The 20,402-nt window shown below is 47.3% G+C and overlaps 1 protein-coding gene across 4 annotated transcripts in view; it reads left to right on the top strand.

The window, feature by feature from the left end:
- Nucleotides 1-17,996, top strand: part of Cfap221 (cilia and flagella associated protein 221) — a 69,557-nt gene extending 51,561 nt beyond the window's left edge. For all 4 annotated transcript variants that reach the window (XM_060371681.1, XM_021661723.2, XM_060371680.1 and 1 more), the window contains exons 18-26: nt 2,257-2,384; nt 4,163-4,243; nt 5,601-5,708; nt 6,012-6,140; nt 6,699-6,857; nt 7,105-7,196; nt 11,448-11,540; nt 16,025-16,117; nt 17,711-17,996. In XM_060371681.1, coding sequence (XP_060227664.1) covers nt 2,257-2,384; nt 4,163-4,243; nt 5,601-5,708; nt 6,012-6,140; nt 6,699-6,857; nt 7,105-7,196; nt 11,448-11,540; nt 16,025-16,117; nt 17,711-17,819 — 992 coding nt within the window. In that variant the 3' untranslated portion in view covers nt 17,820-17,996. The remainder of the gene's footprint in view (nt 1-2,256; nt 2,385-4,162; nt 4,244-5,600; nt 5,709-6,011; nt 6,141-6,698; nt 6,858-7,104; nt 7,197-11,447; nt 11,541-16,024; nt 16,118-17,710) is intronic.
- Nucleotides 17,997-20,402: the final 2,406 nt, after the last annotated feature.

Genomic DNA, 20,402 nt, shown 5'->3' with positions numbered 1-20,402 from the left:
ATCTGTTGTATGCTCAACCTAGCATTTGCGCCCAAAGTTTTAGGCCTCAGACGGTCTCTTAGGACATTCTGATTGTTGGGCCTGGGAACAAAGTGCAGTCAGACTTGGCTTGCAAGCATGACGACCAGTATCTGATTCCCCAGAGGCCACATAGAGAAGGCCAGGCATGGAGGCACGTGTGCATAGTCCCAGCGCGGAGGGAAGGAGGCCCGGCGCTTGCTAGCGGGCCAGCCTCCCCTACTTTGCAAGTTGCAGACTGTCTCAAAAAACAAAGTGGACAGCACCCAAGGAGCCCTATGGCCTCCACGTGCAGACACCCACATGAACACACCTACATACTTGCAGACACCTACATACTTGCACATACATGAGTACCCATATGAACATGCACATACTCAATCAAGAGAGGAAGGTTAAAGGAGAGAGAGAGAGACAGAGAGAGAGTGAGAGATTCATTCTAACCCTCTGACCCTCTGTTCTACAATGAATGGTTCTGTCTCTAAGAACCAAAAGCCATGTCATTGTTTTCTCCCGGTAGATGTATTTCCAGTCTGGGGCTCACAGGAAGGGCCTCCTGCCCTCCTCCAGGCCAGCCTCCATCACTCCCCCACCTCCCCAAACAGTCAACCAGCTCTCCAACTTCCCTCCCTCCCAAAATGTTTTTCTGCATTTTAATTAATCTTTTGTTCCTCCTTTAGTATTTTATTTCTAATAATTAAAATTTCTGACAAAGTGTTCTTTTTTTAAAAAACAGTAGACTTCCCATGAAAATTGCATGTGGTTATCTCCAGAACTCAGCTCTTTACTTTGTTAAATTCATCAGTTATTTTAAGTGAGATTTTAGCCTCAGGGGACAGTAGTTCTTGCTGAGAGTTTGTTTCCTAGCACTCAGGCAGCGCACAAGCACCTGTGACTCTTAATGCTGGGACTTTGACGCCATCTTCTGGCCTCCTTGGGCACTGTACTCATATGCACAAATCCAAACACATAATTTAAAATAACAATAAAATCTACTTATATAAAATAAAAGTTTAAGAGAAGTGTAACTGAACAAGCAAAATGAAATGAAAATTTAAAACTAAAGGAATCCAGGGGTGGTGGTGCATGCTTTTAATTCCAGCACTCCAGAGGCAGCAACAGAAAGAAGCCTAAATTGGAGGCCAGCCTTGTCTATAGACTGAGTTCTAGGACAGCCAGGGCTACACAGGGAAACTTTGTGTTTTAATTAATTAAGAAAAATAGCACTGACAGTGTTGCTTAGTAGAATACTTGCCTAGCATTCCTGAAGCCCAGGGTTTCCTTCCTAAAGCCCCATAAACTAGCATGATGACCCTCCCCTGTAATCTCAGCATTTGGAAGGTGAAAGCAGGAAGATCAGACATTCAAAGTCATCCTTAGCTACATAGTAAATGCAAGGCCAGGCTGGGTTCCATGAAACCTTGTCTCAGAATGAGAGAGGGAAAGACAGGGAAACTAACAGTGAACATATATATTGCATATGTGTATGTGTAAGCAAGCATGCTTGAGTATACATAAGTATGAATAGTCTTTCTAAAGCTTATATTAGCAAGTATTAATTATCCATAATAATTATTTTTAATATGACATTTTCAAACATAGTCACCCCGTGGCCATCTTTTTCATCGTTCTCCCCACGTCTGCACATCCCTCCTTTCCAATAAACCCCTGCTTCTGCATTCTTGTGTGTGTGTGAGAGAGAGACTGGTGTGTGCTGTTTGTGTGGCATATGTGTGGTATGGAGTATATGTGCATGCCATGTAATGAGTGTGCATTATGTGACGGAATGGGTGTGATGTATGTGTAAGTCTATGTGGCATGTGCTATGGGTTGTGTGTCATAAGTTTATTGTGTATGTGCATGTGCATGTTTTGGTGTGTGGGGTATTGCATGTTTACATTTTTGTATGTAGTGTATGCTGTGTGTGTGGAATGCATGGATCTGGAATGTCTTTTGAGTATGTGTGTGTGTGTGTGTGTGTGTGTATTAAACGTGTGTGATGTGTGTGTGTTTGGCATGTGCCGTGTGTGTTGCCTATGCTGGTGTGTGTGTGTGTTTGGTGACCCAATACATTTAACTAGGGTTGTTTATAGGAGCACAGCACCTTATCAGTCACCACACTATCAAAGAAAATAAACACAAATGTTCTGTTGCACGTGGCATTTGGTAAGTACACAACTCCAGTTGCTGTGAATTGCAATGCCCTGTGAAGGGCCTAAACATGCTTGTTTTCCCCAGGTGAGAACCCCTTCAGGTCCCTGCGGATTCTAATGAGTCAGGATGACTACCCCTGGCATTACTCCGTGCAGCCCGAGAACGTGCTGCCCTTCGCCTTCCCGATAGACTCTCAGAGCTACAATGAGATGGTGGGTGCCTCTCCTCTGTGGGGGGAGCAGCTGGATCCCACGGGTGCGGACAGATTGCTGGACAAGCCAGCTCGCTGTCCGTGCACCTCCTCTGAGAGGCTGTGAGTGAGGCTTGGGCCCACAGAACTGTGAGCAGTAGGAAACGGGGATCACCCGCTGCCATGGGCCACATGCCTACTGTTCCCAGGGCTACCTGGAGGAGCTCCTGGTCCCTGGAGCTGCTTGCTTCCAAGTGGGAAGCCCACCTATTGCCCTGGGAACTGGACCCAAGAGAAAATGGGAAGACAAGACAGAACGCCCACCTGGCCTGTGCTCAGATGAGCCTCCTGGCCCGGCAAATGGAAAGCAAAGATAACAGCAGCAGGTCGGAGCCCAATATGCTAAGGAGGGCATGTGGTCCCAGAACCAGACAAGCTAACCATCAGGCTTAGAATCCCACCACTCCACCCCCATCTCTCTCTTGGAGTATGACAGTGCCTCTTCCCTCATGGGCATGATGATTCATTATAATAAAAATGATAGTTAACTGACCTGGAAACATAGCACAAAAACCTCGGTTTGATTTTCAGAGCCCAAGTTAAAAAAAAAAAAAAAAAGGCCAAGTGTGGTAGCATGTGTAATGTCAGTGCTGGGGAGGCATAGACAGGCAGGTCCTTGGGGCCCACTGGTCAGCCAAGGAAGATGAATCGGTGAGCTTCCAGCAAAGTGAAAGGTCTTTTGTTTAAAAAAGAGTAGAGGGCAGGACAAATGGCTCAGCAGCGAAAGCCACTGCTGCTCTTCCAGAGGGTCCAAGTCTGGTCCCCAGCACCCATGTAGGCCCAGCTCTGGGAAATCCAATGTCCTCCTCCCGACTCACAGAACACCCACACCCCTATGTCCTATGCTGACACAGACACACACATACTAAAAGTAAAAAGAACCCTTTAAAAAAGTATAAAGCAGTTCTGAGGAACAGTACAGCAAAGGCTGTTTTCCGTCCTCCCGTGCTTGGGTGTACACACGTGCCGGCTCACATATCAACGCACACATTAATGGCAATAATAGTAAAATAGAAATAATGATAATAGCTAATTAACCCTTACATGGCACTTACCACAAGTCGTGTCTTAAGAGCTTTGGTTGCTGGACTTCATCAATTCATGCACATTTTCATGCACACATTTTTAAACATTTAGCAAATTAAAAATCAAAATAGCTCTTTTAAAAGACAGCATGTTAGCACTGGCCATATCAATGGAACAAGATAAAGAATGATATTTGCTGGGTGCGAATATACCAGGCCCTGCCCCAGGGTCTCTGGGTGTCTGAGGCAGATGGCTTTGCAGGAAGCTCTCTGGGGACCAGCATCTTCAGAAGGCCAGCACAGAGGTGGGACCTGGCTAGAGAAGTGGGATGTGGGATGGAGCAGACACACTTAGGGTGGGTCTCCCACTTCAGAGAACCTGGTCAGGGAAGCCCCTCCCAGTGAGCCCAGCGGCCTCGCTCCTCCTTGATTGTGGATCCAGTCAGGTTGACAACCAGGATTAACTATCCACAGAAGAGCACGCCATAGCCTGTGATAGCCCGTAAGATTTACACACAAAAAAGACACAATAGGGTGGGGGCTGCCTTTGTGCCTTCAGCTCAGAGAGCGACTGTGGTCACAGGAAGAGCTGTTTTGACCATAGAACTATTCTGGTAATGTTCAAAACATAGTGAAAACACACACACAGTTGTTTATGTTCACAGATGTTTATCTGTCCTTTCATGTTTTTGTTTTTTTTCATTTTCACATGTAGACTCTTGATGGCCTTGGACTAATCCCAGTTAAACCTTCAGATGTTCAAATCAGGCACAGTTATCCCTACTTCAGTTTAAAGGTGAGCTCTGCATATAATGCAAATCATTCAGGTCGCTTATAGCTGTCATCTGTCTGTCATCTGTCAATCACTGGGGAGGCACACATGCCACGGTGCATGTGTGAAAGTTAGGGGACAACTTTTGGAGGTTGGTTCTCTCTTTCTACAGCGTGAGTCCCAGAAATTGAACTCCGTTCATCAGGCATGCTGGCAAGCACCTTAACACACCAAGCCATCTCACTGGCCCGTGGCTTTCTTATGAAGCAAGCAAAATAGGCCCGAGTTGCATTATTGGGTTGCATTAGTTTGCTAGTATCGCTCAATTCTGGCTTATGTGGAGTATTTCCTCTATTCCGTGTTTTCTTTATTATTTGATGGTATGTTGAACACACCTCAGCTTCTACAGAAGCTGATTCTTCCAGGGGGGTAGGCTGTACATTATGCATTTAGGAAGCCCCACATCTATTGGAAACCTCAGGACACAAGTTATCAGGCTTTCCTTCCTTCCTTCCTTCCTTCCTTCCTTCCTTCTTTCTTTCTTTCTTTCTTTTCCTTTTTGGTTGTTCAAGACAGGGTTTCTCTGTGTAGTCCTTGCTGTCCTGGAATTCACTTGGTAGACCAGGCTGGCCTTGAACTCAGAGATCCACCTGTCTCTGCCTCCCACATGCTGGGATTAAAGGTGTGTGCCACCACTGCCTAGCTAGTCAGCTTTCTTGATGTGTAGGACCACTTTTGCTTTTGAAAGAGAAAATATGTTTGTGTATGTCTCCAGTGAAGCCATCTGGCATGAGAAAATAATTTTTTTGAGAAAACAATTTGAGTACTGACATGTGCCAATACTTAGAACAAGGCTCGGGACTGGCTTTATTAGGCAGCTATTGTTGAGACAGTAATCTCACCAAACTATAATGGGCTCAAATGGGCCCATTTGTATTTTAAAGAAAATACAAATGCTTGTTCACTCTAGAGAGGGCACTGATGACAGACCAAAGAAATGATTTCTTCCAGTCTAGCTTAATGATCCAGGATGTTTATTAGGATTATTGACAGATGCTGTGTGGGAACATGGACCACTCAAAGCATCTGCATCACTGAAATCCCACATTGCCATGAGTGAGGACTCGCCGAAGCTGCATCTCCAAAGAACCCTGTACCATTTGCAGGCTGCCTAGCTAATCAGTCTCTTCACCCCAGGAACTGTTTGTCTTGGAGAGGAGGTTTTTGTGAATCTTGTAAGGTTCAGGAACTTGAGACTTGGGAGTTTGCTTTACTACCTGAGCTTCAGTAAGCCTTTCTCCAGGAAGGAATGTTTCCATTTGAAGGAAGTAGCTCTACAAAGCAGGCTTTTAAGTATCAACAATCTTCTTTCATTTTTCAGGTTCCTCAGTTATACAGAATCAAGGGTTATCAGCCATTTTCTGTCAACAAGTCCGCAACATGTCACAAACTTCAGAAGCTTGCTCGGCCCCTGAAGCAAGGTGCTGAGGTAATGCATCTGCAACTTCTAGAACTGCTCTCACTATTCACGTCCTACCGTGAATACTAACAGGCCATTGAGTTGGAAGGATGACCCAGTGGTTAAGAGCATTTGTTGCTCTTGAGGAGAACTCAGGCTTGATTCCCACCACAAGTTGATGGCTCACAACTATCTCCAAGCCCAGTTCCAGTAAATCCAACAGGCATGCACACGGCACACATACATGCAGGCAAACATTCATACACATAAAGCAAATGAACAACTCTTCAAGAAACAAGTAAGACTAACAGGCTGTTCTTGGTCCTTACACAGGATGAAGTCACCATTATAGCTCTACCTAAGCAGACCACCACACAGCTTTCGGCGAAGCCCAACCTCTTGAACATGAAACCACCCAGTGGCTTAGCCACGTCTGTAGAATATGATCCTTTGTATATTTTTGTAAGTACCAATTGGCAGATGCCCATGTTCTGTGTTTCTTTATTTTGGCAATTACCTTACAGGAAAGTACAGAAGCACGGGTAGAAAATCTATTTTCTTTTTTTGTTTTAGTTTTTTATTTCTTTACTAAATATTTGTGTTTACTTTTGATATTTATTTGTGTGTGTGCTAGGGGGTGGGGACAGGAGAGGACATCAGACCCCTCAGAGCTGGAGTTCCAGTGTTTATGAGGAGCATCCATTTGAAGGAAGCATCCTCCAATGTGGATGCTAGGATTTGAACTCTAGTCTTCACGGTACAGCTAGAAACGCTCCTCGTGACATCAGCAAATCTACACAGAACCTAATGAAGCTATTAAGCTGGAAAATGCATACGTAGAGATGGTGATGTTGGAAAGACAACTGAAGCTCTGCTTCTGTGCTCCAGTTGTCTAGAAAGTGGCCGTGGATTCCCATTGTCAGTGCTAGCGGGAGCCACAGAGAGCATTGCTGACGCCTGTCCCGTGCCTGGTGTGGAGATGGGTAAACACCATCAATCTGGTCTTCCTCTCCTCCACAGAACCCCAACCCGGGACTGTTTGCTGTGAAGCACCCTCTGACCTATGCAGAAACTCTGATAGACTACCATCTGTGCTCTCACCCCAAGTACAAGTTCACCCAGGAGACCCACTTGGGATCCAGCATTCCTGTCACCCAAAAGCAGTTTCTCCATCATAAGGTAACATCAGTCAGCCCCAGGCTCCCTTGGCAGAGCTGGCTCAGCTCTCAGTCTCCTTTTTATTCAGTCCGGGATCCCAGCCCGTGGGAAGCTGCTGCCCACAGTTAGGGCGGGTCTCCCCACTTCAACTCATCCAGTTTTTGAAAAGAGACAGTCCCTGAGGTGTGTCCCCCTAGGTGCCTATAGATGCTGTTAACAGTCAGGCACTCCCTTTTCACACCCTGCCCCACACCACCTTTCACCGCAGGATATAATTCCTGGAACCATGAACTGGAAGAAGTTCCAGCCCCTGGTGTTCTCCTCCTTCTCTGACTCCCCAAGGACGGAAACCACTCAGAGGTAAGCTGGGAAGTGGCTGGCCTCCAGGAGTGTGTTTGCACTGTAGATTACAGAGGCCGGGAGACCGGGGTTAAAGGCTAGCCCTGACAAATCACACTTTCACCCGTGAAGGTGTGAGGGAGGGGCCTGCCTATCCAGGAGCTACAATGAGAGACAGCTGGTTTCCATATTCTGAATTTATCTTAATCAAGACATACCTTTGAATGGTAATATAATTCGGGCTAATTGGCAGAGTTTCAGCAGATAGAGAACTAGCTGCTCATATAATTCTGCTGAAATATCCATGTCTATTTTTCTTTTTGGTGTGTGTGTGTGTTTACACCTATGTACATCTGCTTATGGAGACCAGAAGACAATCTTGAGTAGTTTTCATCAAAAACTGCAACTTCTTTTTTTCTTTTTCTCTTTCTTTCCTTAATTTAATTTGATTTTAGATAAGGTCTTTCATTAGCGTCTGAAGCTAGCTGATTCCGCTAGCCAACCATTAGTCCAAGGGAGCCTCCTGTCTCTGCTTCCCTCCACTCTGGGGATACAGATGTTCCCCACCAAACCCAAATTTTTAAAGTGTGTTCTGGGGCTAGAACTCAGGTTCTTGGGATTAAATTTAGGTCTGCAAGCTTGCATGGCAAACACTTTATATTGAGTCATTTCCAGGACCCTTATGCGGTATATTCTCCATTATGAAGCAGGGGCAGTGGGCTGTTCCAAATTGCTGTATGAAGAAGTGTCTAGGATCTGCCTGGTGCATGCTTTCCGTAACTTTTGGACTTTCCGCTAAGCTCACAGACGTGTGCAATCATTCTCTTACCACTAGATGGCAGCAGCATCCCCCTAAATTAACTCATTTTGCAGGAAGACTGGAAGGCTTTCATTTCTGTTGCTGACACAAAGCATCTTAGGGAAGAGAGGGTTTGTTTGGGTTGCAATTCCAGGTTATGTTCCATAACCACAGGGAAGTCAAGACAGAAGCTTCAAGCACCATCACATCCACAGTCAAGAGCAGAGACAAAATAGAGAGTCCTTGCTTGTTTGTTCTCAGCTAGCTTTCTCCTCTCGTAGAGTTGAGGACCTGCTGCGTAGGGAATGGCGCCGCCCACAGTGGGTTGAGTCTTCCTACATCAATAACAATCAAGAGCTCCTCCAGTATACACACAGGCATGCTCACAGACAAATCTGATGTAGAATCATATGGTAGCTGGGGCATAACCCAGGAGTAAAGTTCTTGCCTAGCATCTCACCCCTGCAGTAGAAAAAAGTGACTTGTAATCAGTAACCTAGACTTGGCAGTGTCCAGGATTGTGCCTGGGCTCCAGTGTACCCACTGTTAACGAACATGGATTGCAAGCATTAAGCATTAGCCAATTCATCTTTCCAAAGCAATGTCCTTAGAAACATCTCCCAAAGCTGTTCTTTTAGTGGGAAGTCAGGAGGGAGTTGTTGTGACCCTGAATGGCCACACATTAAACATGAAGGTCACCTCAAGGAAAACACTCCTGCCATGACTTTTTGCCTTTAGCTTCTGTGCCTGACTGTTCTGTTTGGGCCACTTTGTTTCAGATAAACTGCCTTTGCATACCAGCTCAAAAATCAGGAGCAGGGGCCAGGTGGGGTGAGCTCAGCTGCTAGAGTCCTTGTGTAACACGCATAAAACCTTGGACTGCGTCCCAGTGCTGTAGAAACTGGAACAGGTGGCACACATCTGTAATCTCCGCTCCGGGAGGTGGAGGCAGGAGGATCAGGAGTTCTAAGTAATCCCCAGCTTCATCATGAGCACAAGGCCAGCCTAGACTACCTGAGACCCTGTCTCAGAAGAAAACAAATCTTTATTCTTTTTTATTATGGGTTTATACTGGTTGTTGCGCTGAAGGTCATGCTCTTGTTTCTAAAAGCAGTTACAAACAATAATAGTAAATATTTTTGTAAATTCTGTATTAATCCATTCAGGGTGCTATAACAAAATGCTACATTCTCCATAGGTTATAAACAGCACATATATTCCTCATAAGTCAAGGCGCCAGGCAGATGTTGTGTCTGATGAGGGCTTATTTTCTGGTTCACAGACATGGCCTTCTTTTCTATTTTTATTTATTTCATGTGCATGTGGGTACGGGTACACTCAGGCCACATCACATATGTGAAAAACAGAGGACAGCTGGCAGGAGTCCATCCTCTCTTCCCACCAAATAAGTCCCAGGATTCCACCCATGGCATCGGGCTTGGTGGCAGGAGTCATGTTGCCGGCCCAGAAGCCTTCTTGCTGTGACCTCCAGTGGTTTTGTCTCCACACAGCATCACTTAGGAGTTGGTTTCTATGTAGGAATCAGAAGGAGACAGACACCTTTAGACTCCAGTAAGTTCTGTAAGTCTAGGTTTTATCCTGGAGGGAAACGAGCAGGCCATAGTGCATTTGTGGAGGTCAGAGGGAAGTTTGCAGGAGGCAGTTCTCTCCTTCCACCATGTGGGTTCTGAGGATCAAACTCAGGTGGCCAGCCTTGGCGGCCAACACCTCTCCCTGCTGATCCATCTCACCAGCTGTCCTCCCCACAGTCGTTTTGTATCATAAAAATCAAAGGAGTGTTGAGATGGCTCGGCAAATAAAGTAAACGCTTACTGAACTTGAACTCAGATCCCCAGCACTCAATCCACAGCACATCTCTGCAGTCCCAGTGGTGGTGGTGGTGAAGTCTGTGGAACCCCAACACTCTTGAGCAAAAAATCCAGCCAAATCTGTAAAGTCCTGTCTCAAAAACTGAGGGCACAGAGCAATCAAACTCTGCTCTCACATGAGTGCGCACACGTTGCACACTCCACCTACATGCACATGTGCACCTATCCACACACGCGCACACACACACTCACACACACACACACACAAGCACGCACACACTCACTCACACACACACACACTCACACACACACACACAAGCACACACACACACACACTCACACACACACACACTCACACACACACACACAAGCACACACACACACACACTCACACACACACACACACACGCACACTCACACACACACACACACACACACTCACACACACACACGCACACGCACACTCACACACACACACTCACACACACACACACACACACACACACACGCACACTCACACACACACACACACACACACTCACACACACACACGCACACGCACACTCACACACACACACACACACACACTCACACACACACACACACACGCACACTCACACACACTCACTCACACACACACACACTCACACACACACACACAAGCACACACACACACACACACACTCACACACACACTCACAAGCACACACACACACACACACACAAGCACACACACACAGTCAAAGCAGTTCACTAATTTTATCATTGCTCTCTGGTAGACTCAGAATGTTCAGCCTCCACAGACATCCATGAAATCTAAGCATGAACAACACCCAAAGAAATTCCCTAGTCTGGTAATTCCCAAGTTTACCGACCTTACAGACAAGCAGAACAGCTCCAGGAAGTGGCTTGTTATCACTTGGACTTAAGCAAGGACATGAAAATGAAACAAAACAAAACAAACAAATTCAAACACCCGATCACCATCTACCACTATCACCATTTCAAGAATAGAAGAAAATGTTACCACACACACAACACACACACACACACACACACACACACACACAAAGGGAAAAGTTTTACATTTTTATTCTATGAAATTCTCTCATTTGCTACCTTGTCATCACCGCAGAGGTGTGGACATTGGAAAGGGTCCGCTCTCCACATCCCCTTCCTTCTTCTGGACAAGAACCCATTCCATTACAGGAGTTCTAGTGTTTGGGTGGACTTTTCTACTAGTGCACAGGTTAGGGGTCTGGAGAAGTGACTTGGCAGTTAAGAGTGTGATGCACTCTTCCAGAGAACACAGTTCAGTTCCCAGCATCCATTCACAACTGCCTGTAACTCCCAGCTCCAGGGCACCCCAAGCTCAGTTGGTAGGCTGCTTGCCTAACGTGCACAAAGCCAAGGGTGCTGTACCCAACACAGCACAAACCAGCACAGCAACGAGCTGTAGGCCTGTAATCCCAGCAGGAGGCAGAGGCAGGGAGATCAGAAGTTCAAGTTCCTCCTCAGCTGAGTGTGAGTTTGAGGCTTATGTGGCATATATAAGGCCCTGTGTCAAAACACAGCAAATCGCACAAAAGCCAGTGTGAGTGCTGCTGCATCTGTGGTCCTCACTGCTTGTGTCATTTTCCACAGAAATGACTGGTACAGTTCCCTGATGCTACCCACAGATGTCCCTACCCCGCTGGAAGCCTTACCCGAAGAAGACAGATTGGAAAGTACTGAGCGGTATTCTTCTGATTTTACTTTGGGGTATTTAGTGTGTGAGGTGCTATGTTTCCATGTGAGGTGCTGTAAGGGGTTGTTGGAGAACACACAGCACCTGAGTGTCTCCTCAGAAGGAGCAGGTAAGGCTGAGCCCAGCTGTGCCCAACTCGTGGTGCAGAATAGACTCTCCTTGGAGACCTGAGGAGCAGGGAGATGGCTCGGTTAATAATGTGCTTGACACTCAAGCTTTACATACGAAAAGCTGGGCGTGGGGCCGGAGAGATGGCTCAGGTGGGTGCTCCTGCAGAGGACCCAGGTTTGACTCCAGGCCCCACATGGCAGCGCACAAATACTTGTAACTCCAGTTTGGGGATGCACTGCCACCACCACCTTGCCTCTGTGGGTGCCAGACAGATGTTGTACACATGCATGCAAACACTGATAAATGGGGAACGGGGAGGAAGCCAGCCACATGGCACACACCTCCAACCCCAGTGCTGAGGCCGAGGTCATGGACACGATCAGATCCTTGGTCCTTACAAGCCAGTTGGTCTAGCTGCGTCAGGGCACTCTGGGTTCAGAGAAGGGTCCTGACTCAGTCAATCAATCAGTCAATAAAGGTAGAGCTCAGTAGAGGAATACATCTGACACTGACCTCAGGACTCTCTGTGCATGCAGACAGACACAGACACCACAAGCACACACACACACACACATACACACAAGAAATATAAGCTGGGAGCAAGGTATTTGCTTTTCCTTTCACTAATCCAGCAACTAGTGAGCATTTATCCTTCAATCCATCTAGAAACCCAGCAGCAGACAAAACAGGAGGGATGAGGTAGGTGGACTCAGGCTCAGGCCCAGAGCAGTCTCTGTACTGTGAGCCCTTTGGTGTGATGCCCAGACACCTGGGGCAAGTGTGTGTGTGTGTGTGTGTGTGTGTGTGTGTGTGTAGCCACACAAGTTTCACAGCATATGGGGACATCAAAGGACGGCTTGTGGAGTCAGTTCTCTCCTTCCCCCACCTGTACCCCAGGGATGGACCTCAGCTCTCCAGACCTCGTGGTGAGCACCTTTACCTGTTGAGCTCTCTCTCTAGCACGCGTAGGAGACCCTTTCTTGAGAGTACTGCAGGATGATGAGATAGTCCCTACTTGCTTCAGGCTGAGAAAGAGTCCTGTCTGGCCCTCCCCTCTTAAGGAGAGAGCAGAACCAAGCAGAACCAACCCCTCCTCCGCTCCTCGCTCATGTGCACACAGTTGTGACTCGGTTTCCCCATCCCTGACACGGTGCCCACTGCGTGGGAGTAGAGTCTCAGGATTAAATGAGACAAAATGATGCCGAGGAGGAATCTAATAATCAGAACATAACACTTCCCGAGCATCAAACGTGCGCCAGGCCGTGCTCGGCGAGCAGTGCCATGCAAGGCCCATGATGAGGTCTCCTTGTTATTTATGCCCCCGACACCCGTGGAGATGAGGAAGCTGCTAACAGTGGGGACTGGTGTTTGCAGGCTCACCTGTGTAATAAATGCTTACTCTCAACCACATGGCACTACAACGGCCTTTGGCAGTTTTCAAGGCTGTCTGGTGTAGGAGGGGCAGCGTGTTCACATGTCAGGGAGGCACGTGAGTACATAGGTTTATGTGTACCTGCATGTGTGAGCATGTGGAGACCAGAGCTGAAGAGGAGTCCCTTGGTCGCTCTCTACCTTGTGTTTTCAGGCAGGGACTCTCACTGAACTTGGAACTCACCAAGTAGATGAGGCTGGCCAGATAGCAGGGTCCAGGGAGCCACCTGCCTCTGCCTCCCCAGCACTGGGATTACAAGCCCCTGCCACTACGCCCAGCTCTTTACCTGGGTGCAGAAGATGGAATTCAGGTTCTCGTGCTTTTCTGGCCAGCACTTTCCCAACTCAGCCATTTTCCCAGCTCTCAGAGGTGCTTTCCCTAGTGGGACATATCCAGGGCCACCTCTGTCATGAGTGGTGGTTAGAAAAGCCGTTCCCATTTGTAAACCCAAGCCTTGAAGCTATTGCTGTCTTTACTGCTCTTGGCCACATTTCAATTTGATGTGGCAAAAATGACTTTTCCAAAATGCCATTGACCTTTTCTCCTACAAACACAGAATATTTGAAACCAGAGACTGAGTTTCCCAGCCTCCCCCGAGGCCATATCCTGCCCTTGACTTGACCTTTGCACATGGGACATCAGCAGATGATAGGCTACTCTCAAATCGGTTTACCAAGGGGAGTGTGTCTCCTCCACACACTCACTCTCCGCTTTCTCCAGCTAAAACCCAGCTAAAGCAGTCAGGGACGCAGGTTCACCAGCAAACAGGTCACAGGTCAGCCAGCGAGCCATGTGCAAACCTGGCCTGCAACCTGTGTGTAAAGTTCATTGTAGCCAGCCACACCTCTTCATTTACATATTTTCTATGCTTCCTGTGACAGTTAACCTGTGTTGACAGGATGTAGAATTATGAGAGAGACGAGCCTCTGGGGGTATCTCTGAGGGAGTTACCAGGTTGTGTTAATTGACATACACCCCTCAATATGGGTGGCACCATTCACTGTGCTGGGAACCCAGGCTGAGGAAAAGGAGGACGAAAGCTGAGCACCAGCAGTCACCTCCCTCTGCTTCCTGACTGCAGATACAAAGTGGCCAGCTGCCTCAAGCTCCTGCTGCTCCACCTTCCCCGCCATGATGGACTAACACTCCCTTGGTGGCTTTTGTCAGGTATTTTATCAGAGCAATGCATAAGTTACTAATAAAGTCCTTTAGGGCCACATGGCCAAGCTGAGTAGTTATAACTGAGACCCAGAGACCACAAAGTCTTCAAAGAAAACATTTGCTGCTTTCATAGTGCTCAGACTTTCTCATCACTTTCTGGGCAAAACACCCAAAAAGAACACCCTCAGAGAGAAAGGCTTTGCTCTGGCTCATGGCTTTGGAGGCCCGTGGTTGGCTGGGTCCATTCCTCTGTGCCTGGGACAAGATACATTGTGGAGACAGGAGCCTGTGGCTCAATGGCCCGAAAGCCAAGAGAAGAGAAACAGGCAGTGTCTGGGGATTGCACATCCCTCACAGGCATGCCACCTGAGAGCTGCTTCATCCAACCAGCTCCCATCAGCCATGAATATCATCAATTATAAATCATCAGTGAATTAGACCACAGGTTAAGTCAGAGCCCCTTATGAACAAACACTTCAAAAGCCCCCTCCTCAAAATTCCGCTGCATTGGGAACCAAGCCTTCAACACAAGACCTTGGGGGAGAGGGTTCACAGGCTAGTATAAAAAGCAACTGAAAGATACAAATAAACTGGGTCAGACTAAGGCAACCGCTACATAGGTAAAGTGATTGTCACACCCACATGATGGCCTGAGTCCAGATTTGCAGAACCCACACCGAGGCTCAGCACAGCAGCCCATGTATGAGACTGGAGCTTTGCTAATGCAAGGTGGAAGGTAGAGGCAGACATCGCCAGGCTCTCACTGGTCAGCTAGCCTGAGTGCACAGCGGTAAACAGCAGAGACCCTGTCTCAAACAGCCTAGAAGGTAAGGTTGTGATCTCCACATGCCACAGCATACCACGGTACTCACAGCTCACACATACTCACACACACATGCACACACAGAGACAGACAGAGACAAAAACTTGAACTTCTTTCACTAAAGCCTGTTTAGAAATAGACTGTTCACAAGGCGACCCAAACTCAGAAAGACAAAAACGTTTCCTCTGACGTGCAGATCCTAACCTAGAATGTGCACACATACACGTGGGAGCAGGTGAGTGCGGGTGAGGCTAAAACTCTAGCGAGGAGGTGCAGAGGTTAATAAGAGGATGCGGGAGCAGGGGAGAGAGGTGACAGGGCCCGTGGGACGTGAAGGAGGCATTATCTAGAGTGGGAATGCTGCAAGAGGGAGCAGGAGTGGCAGGAAGTAGGGGAGGCGGTCGGGGGGGCGGGGCAAGAAAACCGGAAAAGCACACTCTGCTGTAAAATGCATGGTGGTTCTCAACACATTATATGTTGATTTTTAAAAGTAAAAATTTCAAAGAAACCCACTGTTTGATTTCACAGCAGCTGTGGGCTTTCTAGTTATCCGTGGCTTTGGTTCTATTTTAATCCCATTGTGTCCAGAGGACGTCATCGAATGAACTCCAATCTTTTGAAACCACTTGGGCTTCTTTACTGTAGAGAAACAGAGTAATGCCGAGATCCTCAATGGATAAACATTCCAGGCGCACTGGGAAGAATCCTGAAATCCGTGACCCCCCTTTTAAAAGCAGCTCTTTCTTCACTGGTTATAACGATCTGCCCCAGCCTCGTTGGCTGGCGGAGGCTGTTCGTCTGCCCTCGGCCTCCCAGAGGCTCAGGGACCAGGCCAAAGCAGCTGCCTGGCTACTGCTTGCCAAAGCTCCCAAATGATCTGAGGCTTTATCCTGTTTTCATGCTGAGAAAGAAGAACTATTTCCACCCAGTGTCTTCTTCCTTTCCAGAGATCTCTGTGAGCAGGGCATAGAATTCACGCTGACGCCAGAAATGATCCAAGCTGAATTCCCCATGGTGAACAAAGAAGCCAAGAAAGAGAAGTAAGTGGGTGTTTGCACCCGGGATAAGACATCCAGGTGGAGGTCAGAACTGCCATGATGTCTGAAGCTAAGCATGTCAAGTGTTGGTAGAAGCAGATCTCCAACGCTTCAACTATTCAGACGTGTGTCATTTATACACAGTCATCTCTTTCAAATGCTTTCACAAGTAAACCTTTAAAACTTGAACCCCTGGGGCTGATGACTGAGCGGTTAAGAGTGTATACTGCTCTTTTCAGAGAACCTGAGTTCAGTTTCTAGCACTCTCATCAGCTCAAAACTGCCAGTAACTCCAGCTCCTAGAGATCCAGTACCCTCTTCTGGCCCTTTGAGTGCTTCATGCACAAGCACAAACCCACACACAACCATGTACACATACATTTTTAAGATAACAATAAAATATCTTTATAACTTGAATCCAGATAAGGGAAGAATCAGTAAGTGCTCACCGAGCAATCGCAAGAACATGAATTTGATCCCCCAGAACCTATAGTTTGCTTTAATCCCAGCACTTGAGAGGATCTCTGTAAGTTCAAAGCCACCCTGGTTTATATAATGAATATTAGGGCTACTTAGAGAAACCTTGGATCAAAAATAGAAAAAAAGTAAGGTGTGATAGTGTGTGCCATAATCTCAGTACTGGGGAAGCAGAGACAGGAGGATTGCTAGGGTTGGCTGGCCAGCTTAACTGAGCCAGTGAGCTCCAGGTTCCATGAGAGACCCTGTCTCAATAAAAAAAAAAAAAAAAAAAAAAAAAAAAAAAAAGGCAAAGAGCCCTGAGTAAGACATTCATTGTGAGAGTCTGGCCTACACACACACACACACACACACACACACACACACACACACACACCATGCCACACCACACCACAGATGCAAACACAGCTATTGCCAACTGAGCATTGAGATGGTGTCTTGTAGAATCTGTGACTGGTTTCTCATTTCACCTGCACGTGGTGCAGGGTGTCAGGGATGACCAGAGCAGAAGGTGGAGACTTCCATTCAGAATCCACCCATGTAGCAAACTATGTAGCTGAGACCCAAGACCACTTCTAGTCACTTAAGAGCTGAAGGCTCTCACTGGTTAGCTACTGATAAGTATCATTAAAACCTTTTTTCTTTATTAAAGCAAAAATACCCAATCTTCATGGGACATCTGGGTGATTTGCATGGTTTTTCTAAAAGTTTATTTACGTGCGTGTGTGCATGCGAGTGTGCGTGTGTGTGTGTGTGTGTGTGTGTGTGTGTGTGTTGGTTCTCCCCTTGCATGATGTGGGTCCTAGGAATCAAACCCATCTCAAGACAGGGTAGCAAGTACCTTTACCCGCTGAGTTATCTGTCCAACCTCTAAATTCTTTTAAATGCATTCATTAATTGAGTTTGTGTGCACGCATGTATATCTATGTATGGGTCTTCGTGTGACATGGTAAACAGACATGTGGCATCCAGAGGACAGCTTGCCTCTCTCCTTCCACCATGTGGGTACCAGGGATGGACCTCAGGTTATCAGCCTGAGGATAGTTGCCTTCACCCACAGAGCCATCTAGCTGGCTTGACTTGGTGTCTTAGTGTATCTTTTTTGTTTCCTGTATCCAGGGATGTCAAAGACCAAGCCCAGCCCCCAGAGAAGGCGGGAGAAAGGGTGCTGGAGGAGATGAAGGCTCTGCGGAACAAAGCTCTCAACACATACTTGATTCTAGAATAAAAGCCTGTTCAAGTCAGTTGCCCATCTCTGCCTTCAAAGGTCACTGAGGTCCGCTGAGTCCATTTACATTCAAGATATTTTTGGAATTAAAGTTTCTAGAGACAAGAATTGAAAGGCAGATGCCTTGTTTGTAAATTATATATTTTCTTTCCCAAGAATAAAAGTATGCTGTTATGATGGCAATGCTGGGAGATTCTCAGTGCAAGACTTCGTGCTGGAACAAAACCTTCCTGAGCACGGCCAGGGTCACTGTGACAAGGGACTAAGGACCAGGCTGGGGAGATGGTTCAGTCAGTAAAGTTCCTCCCTCACATGCATGGAGTCCTGAATTTGATCCCAAGGACCCGCGTAAAATGTTGAGGATAATGGAACACACTTCCAGTCCCAATGCTGCTGGGCAAGAGACTGGGGAAGCAGGGAAGATCCCTGGGGCTCGATGGCCAGGCAGTCTAGCCTTACTTGATGGATTACAGGCCAGTGGGGGACCCTGTCTCAGAAAATGAGCTGGACAGCACCCCAAGGAATTATACCTGAGGTTGGCCTCTGTCATCCACACACATATACACATGCACCCAGACACACACACACACACACACACACACACACACACACACATATGAGTACTAAGCCAAGCATTCCTATAGCTGTTTCTGGGAGTATTTTGTAGTGTCCAATAGCTCTGGGAGGGATCTGGCTTCCCAACCTCTGTCCAGAACCTCTCTTGGCCTTAGTCACCACTCCCAGGAAAAGCCACACGGGGGGAACACTGGTTCCCAGAGTAGCTGTGCTGTTGGCAGAACCTGGCTCAGACTGGCACTGGTGTGAACATTGTGAGACAACTAGAACTTGCAGACATACTTGGGAACAGCTGCATAGTGTCTGGAACTTTTGGAATTCCCAGAAGCCCATGGGGCAGGAAGTCATTGCAAAGATGCCAGGAATCCTGGTAAGCAGGTCTTTTGGATTGAGGTGGCTGGTGGGGGATTGTTTTGGTTTGGTTAAGTTTTGGTTTTTTGAGACAGGGTTTCTCTGTGTAGCCCTGGCTGTCCTGGACTCGCTTTGTAAACCAGGCTGACCTCGAACTCACAGAGATCAGCCTGCCTCTGCCTCCCTGAGTACTGGGATTACAGGCGTACACCACCACGCCAGGCTGGTAACCAGGTCTTCAGTTGTGTTTGCCAATGGGACTCCATTCTTATGTGCAGATGAGGAAGGCGGATGGTGTCTGAGTTCTGTCATACTCATAATTATCCAAGTGTATTTGGATATGTTCTTCTGGTCCCTGTTCTGTGTATGTATATATGCAATTACTTGTCTTGTTGCTGCAACAAAGTACAAGACAAATCAACATAAGGAAAGCTCATTTTGGCTCAGGGTCCCAGGGACTAAAGACGTGCCATCAGGTGGGGAAGGCACGGCAGCAGGGGCATGGGGCAGCTGCCATCCACAGTCAGGAAGCAGATGTGAGTACTTGTGCTCAGCTCGCTCTCTCCTTTTTCTTCTTCACTCCAGGACTCCAGCCCATGGTGTTGGGTCAGTCACAGTTAGGGTGGGTCTCTCCACCTCTGTAAACCCAGCCTGGAAACTCCATCACAGATAAGCTCTGTGAGGTTTGTGTACATGGAGATTCTGGGTCTCATCAAGTAGAAGATCAAGATTAATATCACTGTGGCTTTCTGGCTCAAGCTTTGCTACATGAATTTAAATCTGTTCACATGTCAATGTGTTTTTGTGACTGCCTCATTTTCCCCACCTATAAGTAAACACCAATTTCTTTTATTTCTCTCCCAACTTTTCCAGACCTTTCTAGGACTACCACCCCTTGGAGCAGTTGCATTGACTGTGTTGGGGATCTTGTGTCCTCTAGTGGATGCTACAAGAAATACATCTCATGGCTTGAAAGTTGGAACCTCAGTTCCTACTGACCCAAATCACCTTCCAGACCATCCAAAGAGCTCCTCACCCCTGTCCCCACCCCACCCCTTCAGATCTCCTGTAGATTAAAAGAGGTAGGGAAACATCACCTGTGTTTAATTCTGCAATCCATACCAAGTTCCTTCATTGCAGCCATTGGCCATATGCCGTTCAGAGATTCTCTGGGATCAAGCACTCAGATTCTTGGAGACAGTGGATGGGACAAGGGTTGGCATCATGCCTGGAGATCTCAGGTGCTGCACTTGCTTCTGGAGATCAGGCAGCTCACTTTCTCTCTCGATCACTAACATTTTTTTCTTACACTCACCAACATTATCTGTTAAGTTTAAACTAGGGGCTGATCAGGACACACAAACCAGTACCTTATGAAGAGCCTATCTACGAATCTGTAACAGGCTTCCCAGTCCAGTAGCAGAACCCCAGAAAAGAAATGCTGACTTTCAGACCAGATTGCTCAAATTAAGCCCATCTGCAGCCACCCCACCCCACCCCACCCCACCCCACCCCTGCCAGCTTGTTCTCATAGGTGATCCTGGGATCCCTGCTGCTACAGAGAAAGACAGACCTTCTTCCAAGAGCCTGGGAGTCTGTAAATAGGCTCTTTAGGTGTCAAGATTCCTAAGCTTGACAGGCACCAGGAGACATACA

This window comes from Meriones unguiculatus, chromosome 18, assembly GCF_030254825.1.
Source record: "Meriones unguiculatus strain TT.TT164.6M chromosome 18, Bangor_MerUng_6.1, whole genome shotgun sequence".
Taxonomy (NCBI): domain Eukaryota; kingdom Metazoa; phylum Chordata; class Mammalia; order Rodentia; family Muridae; genus Meriones; species Meriones unguiculatus.
The sequence above is the reverse complement of the archived record's forward strand: the minus strand, read 5'-3'. Positions and strand labels throughout refer to the sequence as shown.